We start from the raw sequence: 9713 nt of genomic DNA, 5'->3' as shown, positions 1-9713 counted from the left end.
CACACCACTCAATGTTACGAAATACACCACTCAATGTTAAGAAACACACCACAATGAAACACACCACAATGTTAAGAAACACACCACAGTGCATATTTGTGTGGTGTGTTTCTTAACATTGAGTGGTGTATTTCGTAACATTGAGTGGTGTGAACTGCACGGCCGCACCTGATTTTGGTTCAGGTCCGGCCGTGCTCTCCCGTGCGGCCGTGCGGTCACACACCACTCAATGTTACGAAATACGCCACTCAATGTTAAGAAACACATCACAATGAAACACACCACAATGTTAAGAAACACACCATAGTGCATATTTGTGTGGTGTGTTTCTTAACATTGAGTGGTGTATTTCGTAACATTGAATGGTGTGAACCGCACGGCCGCACCTGAACCTGACCATATATATATATATATATATATATTCAGATAAACTTTTAAGTATTTTACGTAATAATATATTTAATTGGGTCAACAGCTATGTAGTGTGATGACACATTTGGTAGTCATCACATAATCAAATTTTGATGATAGGGTAAATATTACCTTGTAAATAATCATGGGTGGAGTGTCCTTTTTTTTTTTTTTTTTTTAAATCAATTAGAATTGTTTTTACTAAGTTTGCATTTATGGTGTTAGGTATTAGTATCAATTAGAATTGTTTTTACCAAGTTTGCATTTATGGTGTTAGGTATTAGTACCTTTCATTTCTAATTAGAGGTGGCTTTAAATTTAAAGGTAGCAGTTGTGTTAGACCGTTTCACGGGTCTCAATCTGTGAGACGGTCTCACACAAATTTTTGTTAAATTTAAATAGGTTTGTTACATATTAAAATTTAAAATTTTAAAATAAAACTATTAGCATAATTATGATTTAGCATCCAAATAATGAAGTAGCAATATTGTTGCGAATTTCCTTCATCTTAAAAAATAATATTAGATAATCAATATTAATAATAATAATAACAACAACAACAACAACAACAACAACAACAACAACAACAACAACAACAACAACAACAATAATAATAATAATAATAATAATAATATAGGATGAATAAAAATATAGGAGAATAGAAATGGCCAAAAGAATTTTAATTAGGAGAGTAAAGGATGTCATTTATTTAAAATAATAAGGATAAAGATGGAAAAAAAGTTAAGAAACTACTAACTTATTTTTGAAACGCTACCTAAAGTGGCTTTTCAAAATAAACTCTTATCTTAGGCTATGTTTGGCAAATCTAGCTGAAAAGATAGTTGAAAGCTGAAAAATAGCTGAAAACTGAAAAGCTATAAGCTCGAAGCTGAAATCTGAAGAGCTGTTATGCTTAAAAGTGTTTGGTAAAATTAGCTTTTTGATAAGCTGATAAATGTAAAACGACTAAAAATGACATCTTCATACAATTTAAATAGTTTTAAATTTAAATATGTTTGTTTATATATTAAAATATAAAATAGTGAAATCAATATATTTTAATAAAATATAAAGTAAGAACATATATTTGAAAACATATAAAGTAAAACAAAATGTTTATAATTCATAAGATTAGTTCATACAAAAATCAATGTTCAAACACAAATGTCAAATTGAAATTACAACTAAACATTTTGAAGAAAAAAAGTCAAAAAGGTTTAGCCAAAAAGGTTTTAATTGGCAAGGGTAAATGATGTCATTTCTTTAAAATAATAAGGTTAAGGATGGAAAAAAAGTTAGGAAGCTACTAGCTTATTTTGAAACTCTACCTTAGATAGCGTTCAAAAATAAACTCTTATTTTAAACTACTAGCTTATTTTAGGAACATTACCAAACAGAACTTATAGCTTATTAGTAGCTTAAAATAAGTTATAAGCTCCTAAATAAGCTCTGCCAAACAGAGTCTTAAGCTACTAGGGTCTTTTTGGTGATTATAATTATTAATTGAATTTTATTGGTGACAATAAATTGTTAGGTGGCCAACTTTATTTTTTTGGATTTACCTGTTGGCACGGGATTTTCATATGCAACCACTCCCCAAGCTAATAGCTCGGATAGTTTGCAAGCGGCTAACCATGGTTATCAGTTTATTCAAAAGGTAATTAATTAATTACCCAAAGGATTAACCAGGGAATAAATCTTATATTCCTTTTAACTTGATTCTCATAAATCAATTTGTAAATACTTTGATTTTAACTTTGTGATTTACAGTGGCTTGATTTGCACCCAGAATTCGTAAGCAATCCATTTTACGTTAGTGGAGACTCATATTCCGGTATTACAGTTCCAATGATTACTCAAGTTATATCAGATGGTAAATTTTTAGAATTAATTAAGTTATGCATGCACACATAATATATGTTTATATTTTTAGAATTAATATCAAATTTAGTCCTCGATTTTGATAGAATTTTTATATCTAGTTTTAAACAAATAATTTCACTACATTTTGACATTGACTTTTATGATTTTAATTTAGTCATAATTTGTCTCCCTACTACCAATAGTAATAACCTTGGGTGTGTTTGATAAATCATATTCATAGGGAAGCCATATATGGTAGCTACTTAGTTGGGGTATTAATGCGGGTCAGCCTGGCTCATCGCATGGTAAGCTTGAAATTGACGACCCTTGACGGGCCAAATATTTGGCCATAACCCACTCCATGTGGATTGGTGGGGGCACATGATAGTTTAAAAAGAATATTTTTTAAAACATTTGAAAAGAAAAAAATTATTTATATTACATTATATACTATATTTTAATTTATATATACTATGATTTAATGGATAATAATTGATGGTTTTTAATGAATCAGACTCATCATAAAACTGAGTGAATATCGGGAAATGGGTACAAAAAACTTATCGGATTAACTGGGCCTAAAGCTCTTAAAATAATACAAATGGATTGCAAATGTACTAAATAAACAAAGGGAATGAATTCGGTCTAAGGGGTCCAACTACCAAGCCCAACGACATGGGGTGGACTACCACTGCTAACAAGCGGACCACAAAGACAATTGAAGTACTGTGCCTCTGATTAAGGGAGGAGTCAAGAGAGCGGAAGAGTCAACGATGATGCCTTGAAATGGAGACCCTCCCCCTTTTACACTACTTCTAGGGCCACACGGCGTTGACAGGTGCGTAGACCATAACACTCTGTCCTCCTCTGCCTTACACGTGTCCCATCAAGTATTCAAGTATCGCGATCTCCCACCAAATATCTCCTCGTGCACCACATAGCAGATTAGCAGGCCACGTTCTGGTCTGCCCAAGCGATTCGTTCGAGTGGTCTTACCAAGTAGTCCGCTAGAGCAATCTGTCCCAGTGGTCTGCCCCTCCGTCGAACGCCTTGCCACTCACCTGGGTGATTTGTCATAGCCAGGTGAACCAAAGTTCCAAACTGAGGCCCTCCAATCGCTAACGGATGGCCAAGGTGCTCCTGCAAGGGGCCAAAAGGCGCCAAGGTCACGGACCCATGAGCAGTCCACTTCAGTCTGCTTGACCCCCATGAGGTCCGCCACTTGTCGATGGATGGAGATCCGACACCGAGGTCGCCGGCCGACGCACCCGCTCCCCCTCATCTTATTTTTTCGGATTGTGCTCCATACCACGCTGCTAAACACTCCCTTAACTCTCTTTCCAGAAAAAAGACCTACCCCACTTTCCTAATTAGACCCCTCATTGGTCCAGCTCACCTCTGACTTCTATAATCTCTTGGGATGCACCCGTTGGGCCCATCAATGATGTTTTAATTATATAGTTTGTACTAATTTTTTTAATACTAAAGTATTATTTTATATTTATATTATATACAATACAATGAAGAATAATGTATAATACGTAGTATAATTTTAAAAGTACGAGCGCTTTAGAAATATTTGAATGTAAGAATGAGTTATACTCCCTTTGTCCCATTTTACCAGTCTTACTTTTCTTTTTAGTTTGTCCCAAACTGTTGTCCTCTTTCCAAAATTGAAAATCACCATCTTTCTACTTTTCCGAACTTACGCTTATGACTTTTGCTTTCTTTATTACTTTTATTTTCAAAAGTGAAAAAGTTGGGGACATAATTGGAGAGCACATCACATTTACTTTAATTTCTTAAAAAGCATGCAAAAAGCAAATGAGACATCCAATTCGGGACGGAGGGAGTAACATTTTTGTTTTCAAAAAGAATTTTAAAAATTATTATTTTTAATTAATATTAACCAGCCCCTCTGTGAATTGAGCTAGCGAGGCTCGTTAATTTTTCTACCCTAACCCGTTTCTCGAGTCTCAACTCACTTTAACACACCTACTAATTAAATGACATCAACAGTGATTGCTCGGTGACGAGGTTGGGTTGTTTTTAATACTCCATATGATGGTATTAAACCTTTGATGTCGAGGGTTACTAATTATAGGTAGATGTAAGTGTAGTTGACAATTTTGTTTCCCCATGTATACCCAAAAAAAAAAAAAAAAAAAACTCCTATATATAGAATTAATTAATATTTAAGGTTCGAATAGGTAAACAATCAGTTTTTGCCGGTTAGAAAATACGAAATTTAAAATTTACATATTTATTCATGAAATTAAATATATGACAAATGACTAATTTAAGTAAAATCATTAAAGTCAAAACATAGTGAAATTATTTATCGAAAACTAAATTTTAAAAATCTATCAAAGTCGAGAATTAAAGATGATATTAGCTCATACTAATTATAAGCGTTGTGGAACCTTAGGAATTGAGGCAGGAATTACTCGGATTAATCTTAAGGTAGGCCATTATTTCAACTCATTTACATACAGTACACACACACTCCCCCCCCCCCCCCCCCCCCCCCCCCCCCCCNCCCCCCCCCCCCCCTCTCTCTCTCTCTCTCTCTCTCTATACACTCAATTTGAGGTCTGTTTTGGGATTCCATATATACAGGGATATTTACTTGGGAATCCATATACAACACCAAATAATAACGACTATCAAGTCCCATTCGCACATAACATGGGACTTATTCCTGATGAACTCTACGAGGTAAATTACAATGTCTTAATTTGATTCATTGAATGCGTACGGTGAAACAATTATAACTTTTCATGAATTATTAATTAATTACAAAGTATAAATCAAATACAATGCTTAATTATAACTAAATGTGAATAAACACATTACACGTATGGGACTCAAACGCGAGCTTGTTTAGTTCGTGGAAAATATATTTGAAGAGGAATCAAATTGAAATTTTTTGGAAAATAAATTATCAAGAATATTGATTTCATTGTTTTGTTGGTCGAAAGAAATTACTTGAAATATTAATTCTATTGTTTGATTGTTTTTGAAATTGTAAGGAATAATGAGTATAAAGACCAATATATCCCTACACAATAACAATAATAATAATAATAATAATAATAATAATAATAATAATAATAATAATAATAATAATAAGGGTAATTAAGAAAGTTCTATCTGCGCAAAAATTGTCCTACCAAGTGATCAAAGAAAACTTTTTTTATGGAAAAAAAAATACCAATAATGCTTGACAAAGAAAACTTTTTCCTCAAATTTGAGGAATTTTACTCCCTTTGAAAAGTGAATTCCATGAACCAAACAAGAAAAAAATAAAATTTTCTTCAAATTTTACGAAATAATTGACTTCCTTAAAAAATATTTTTCATCCAACCAAACATGCTGCCCTTAGTGGTTAGCAAATTGTGTTGATGGCTAATTGTTAACTCATTGTAGTAACTAGTTTGATTACTATTGGAGTTATGATATTTTGGTATGCCTAATTATTAGGAGCGTGTGTTTCGATTTTTGGTTAAGTTCTTTTTTTCTTTAAATGTACGGTTCGATTTGAAAGAGTTCAATATTTGCTCAAATTTGGTTCGGTTCATATTTCAGTTTGGCTTGAGAACTCGGGCATTCCCTAGTTCTTTTTTTGCACACAAATATTTATTTATGTTCACTAATAATTTAAATTTCAAAATCTAAACAAGTCAACAAATCAACAATGCATATTTTAAATTTCTCAAAATAAAATAAGTCCAAATCAAACCGACCTCTTCACTTGCATCTAGTTTCCGACAACAACTTCACAAACTTGTTGACCCACAAAGAAAAATTGAAAACAAAGAACAATAATTGTGAAAATTTGGGTCAGGAAATTGGAGATTTAGTGTGTGTGTGTGTGTATAACGGTTGATTTTTCGATTCGATTCGATTTATAAGTGAACCGAACTGAAACCATTCAGTGTATAAATTAAGAACTAATTAATTTTTAATAATAAATCAAAATTGAACCGTTTAACTCAGGCTCGGATAATTCGAATCGAACAGCCTGCTTCTACCAATTACAATATAGTATTCCCTAGGGAGGGGTATCCTCATTCCCAAAAAAATTTCCCTATCCTGTCCACGTCGAGGAGAGAATCAGAGATCCTCGCCAGGAACGGGACAAATTGCTATCTGTAACAGGTAATATGGACATATGTCACATGCCTAGGGCAATCAGTAGATTTATATATATTTTTTTTTTTTTTTTTTTTTTTTTTTAATGATAGACTTTTTATTGGGTTAATGAAATTGGGTCTTGATGAGCCCCGATCTTTAAGTCATCGAACTGAGATCATTTTCCAAAAGTCCATAACCCCATCACTTTGTTTATTATCTCTACATGCATGCTAGTATAATATAATTTGCGTTTATATTTTCTTTCATCCAATCCATCTATATTGGTATGTATATATAATCGTGATAATATTGCAAATCTCATTCTTAAACAGTCACTAGTTAGAAATTGCAAAGGAAAATATCAAGATGTCAATGATCAAAATTTGCAATGTTTGAAGGATACTGAAACTTTCAATCAGGTTTGTTTAATTTTTTTTTTCTAGAATAATTAATACTCTCTATCTCATTTTAATTGTGTATTTATTATTTATTCATTAAACTAACACTTCTTTATTTGTTTAACATTTTTAATAAGGATTAAATTTATTTTTTTGTGTTTAATGTTGCTTTATAGTAAAAAATATTCTACAGTAAAAAAAAATACGTAATTTGATTAGTACATGAATTCAAAATTTCTTTTTGAATAGTACTGACTCTATTACATTGTAATTTTGCAGTTAATTAGTGGAATATATACGTCCCACATTCTAGAGCCAATATGTCTTGATGATTCAGATTCTGCAAAACTTACAAAATCATATGGTTTGAGAAGATCAGTCACAGAGACGTTCAAAAGGCTCAGGAATCCCACTCTACTTCCTGGCGTAAAATGTCGGGTGAGACATTCCTCAGTGTCAAATTATTTATTTATTTTGAGTGACGAGAAAAATATTTTTCAGAGTGTACACAGAGTAAACCCTATTTTATACATTTATAATTTATTTATTGAGTTTGAGATAATAGATTAATAATGATTATTGTAGGATGATTGGTATCATCTATGTGAATATTGGGCTAATGATCAGAGTGTCCGAGAAGCCTTATATGTTCGAGAGGTAAATTTTTTCTTTGTATGAAGTAAAAATACACGAATAAGGCTCCCTGTCAAATTAGGCAATTGGTCAGATTGTTGACGTGCTAACCACAAAGTTACAAATTTAACTCGGTAAATTATGGTCCACACAGCTATGTGGACCATAATCAAATGTACATTTTTAATGTACTAAATGTACATTATTTTTGTACTGAATGTACATTATTTTTATACTATAAAAATAATGTAATGTACATTCAGTACACAAATAATGTACATCCCCTGAATATAATGTACATTATTTTTATACTGAATGTACATTATTTTTATATTAAATGTGCATTATTTAATAGTATGGTCCACACAGCTGTGTGGACCATGGTCCACACAATAATGATTGATTTAACTCCCAACAGGCCGAGTGACTTATTTACCTCCTTGTGGCTTTTTACCGACTAGGGTCACAAATCAGGATTTATCAGTTGTTCATCATTGTATAGTGACTGTGTGTTTCGGTCATGACTCAAAAAAAAAAAAAAACAAAAAAAAAGTTGCATGAATAAATAAAAGAAGTAAAAAATCTAATTATAAATGCAAATTTGAGCACAGGGCACTGTTGGAAGATGGGAGAGGTGTGCTTGGAATGTGTCTTTCACAAAGACAGTTAACAATACGGTACCGTATCATGCAAGTCTTAGCACAAAAGGCTACAGATCTCTCATATATAGGTCGGAATTATTTTTAACATAAAATTTTCTTAATTATTAGAAGGATTGCGTGTTAACCATTTATTAAAAAATGATTGTTGAAACTTTGCTAGCTGTTTATTATTAGATTTTTCTTTAATAGTGTATGTGGATTGAAACCGATACCAATGATACTTATTACAATCAAATAAGTTATACCTGATTGTAATGGGCACTATTATTACTAATGCTTAATAGTATCTCATACAATTAAGTATGACTTATATAATTGTGTTGACTTATTACGTATTATAAGCATCATTACTAATAATCGGTTGTTATTTACTAACACAATTTACTTTAATTTAACATATTCTAAATCAAATATAATCTACAGTGGTGACCATGACATGATGGTGCCGACTATTGCAACTGAAGCATGGATAAAAACTTTAAATTACTCGATTGTGGATAAGTGGCGTCAATGGATGGTTGAAGGTCAAGTAGCCGGGTAATTAATTTCTATTGAATTGGCTCTACCTTCTAGTAATTGAAGTGATTATAATTAAAAAAGATGGATGTGATATACCACTACATTATGCTTTGTGATAGATATACCCGGACTTACTCTAATGGGATGACATTTGCCACGGTGAAGGTAACAAATTTTGGATTCCATTATTCTTAAATCGTTATTGTTATTAAGTTGCATTGTTGTTTTTGCGTTGTATTTCTTCTTCTTCTAAATACTGCCTACTAATTAAATCAGTGAGTTAAATCTGTGCGGCAAATGACGTTATAATTCTTGTAGGGAACTGGACATATTCCTCCCGAGTGGAAGCCTTTAGAATGTTTGGCTATGTTCAAGAGGTGGATAGCTTATGAAGCTCTTTAATTTATGAGACATCTATAATGTGTGATATTGAAGATTGATGTTAACTTATCAAGTAAATTTTCAAATGTTTGGATACTCTATTGTATCTATACATTTGAAGAGAAAAATAATAGTTGTGTAATAAATGATTCTCACGAATGAGCTGGTTGTCCGCCACTGCTACTTTCTGTATTTTATTTTTCATATAAGTTATTATAATTAAATAATTGTTGGGACCAAAAAAATATTGTTTTAAAGATAATTATAATGGAGAGATAGATGATATTGGTGTACGATTGGTTAATGTAAAGAAAATTAAATACCTATATTAATTTTCGTCTTGAGAAAACAAACCCAAAAAAGAAAAAATCACCTAAACAACGTTGTGTCAATTATTTAATTATTTTTTCTCGACTAAAAAAAATGACAGGCGATGTGTTTCCCACAATTTAAAAACAAGTAAAATTAATAGATACGCATTGGTCTAGTAAATGAGATATCTTAATTAATACTTACTTTTAATGGCATGAAAATTCGATTCTTGTTATGAACATTATTGGAGGTTTTGATTTGGGTTGACTTTATACTCCTCGTGCATAGAAGTGTACGATTTAGTTCTCGAAGTTTAATCGTCTCAATTTACCTTTTTATTGACCTCGATGTGGGTTTACAATAAGGTCCATAATATAATCCGGTGAAGCCCAAATTT

At 31.9% G+C, this 9713-nt stretch overlaps 1 protein-coding gene across 1 annotated transcript in view; it reads left to right on the top strand.

Moving 5' to 3' along the window:
* LOC116027716 (serine carboxypeptidase-like 13) overlaps positions 1-9228 on the top strand; it is a 14298-nt gene extending 5070 nt beyond the window's left edge. The window contains exons 4-14 of the mRNA XM_031269437.1: positions 1946-2068; positions 2182-2284; positions 4703-4737; positions 4894-4992; positions 6744-6830; positions 7089-7247; positions 7395-7466; positions 8054-8172; positions 8528-8641; positions 8743-8788; positions 8942-9228. Coding sequence (XP_031125297.1) covers positions 1946-2068; positions 2182-2284; positions 4703-4737; positions 4894-4992; positions 6744-6830; positions 7089-7247; positions 7395-7466; positions 8054-8172; positions 8528-8641; positions 8743-8788; positions 8942-9025 — 1041 coding nt within the window. The 3' untranslated portion in view covers positions 9026-9228. The remainder of the gene's footprint in view (positions 1-1945; positions 2069-2181; positions 2285-4702; positions 4738-4893; positions 4993-6743; positions 6831-7088; positions 7248-7394; positions 7467-8053; positions 8173-8527; positions 8642-8742; positions 8789-8941) is intronic.
* Positions 9229-9713: the final 485 nt, after the last annotated feature.

This window comes from Ipomoea triloba, chromosome 8, assembly GCF_003576645.1.
Source record: "Ipomoea triloba cultivar NCNSP0323 chromosome 8, ASM357664v1".
Taxonomy (NCBI): Eukaryota; Viridiplantae; Streptophyta; class Magnoliopsida; order Solanales; family Convolvulaceae; genus Ipomoea; species Ipomoea triloba.
Note: the sequence above shows the minus strand (reverse complement) of the source record. Positions and strands in the feature narration are given on the sequence as shown.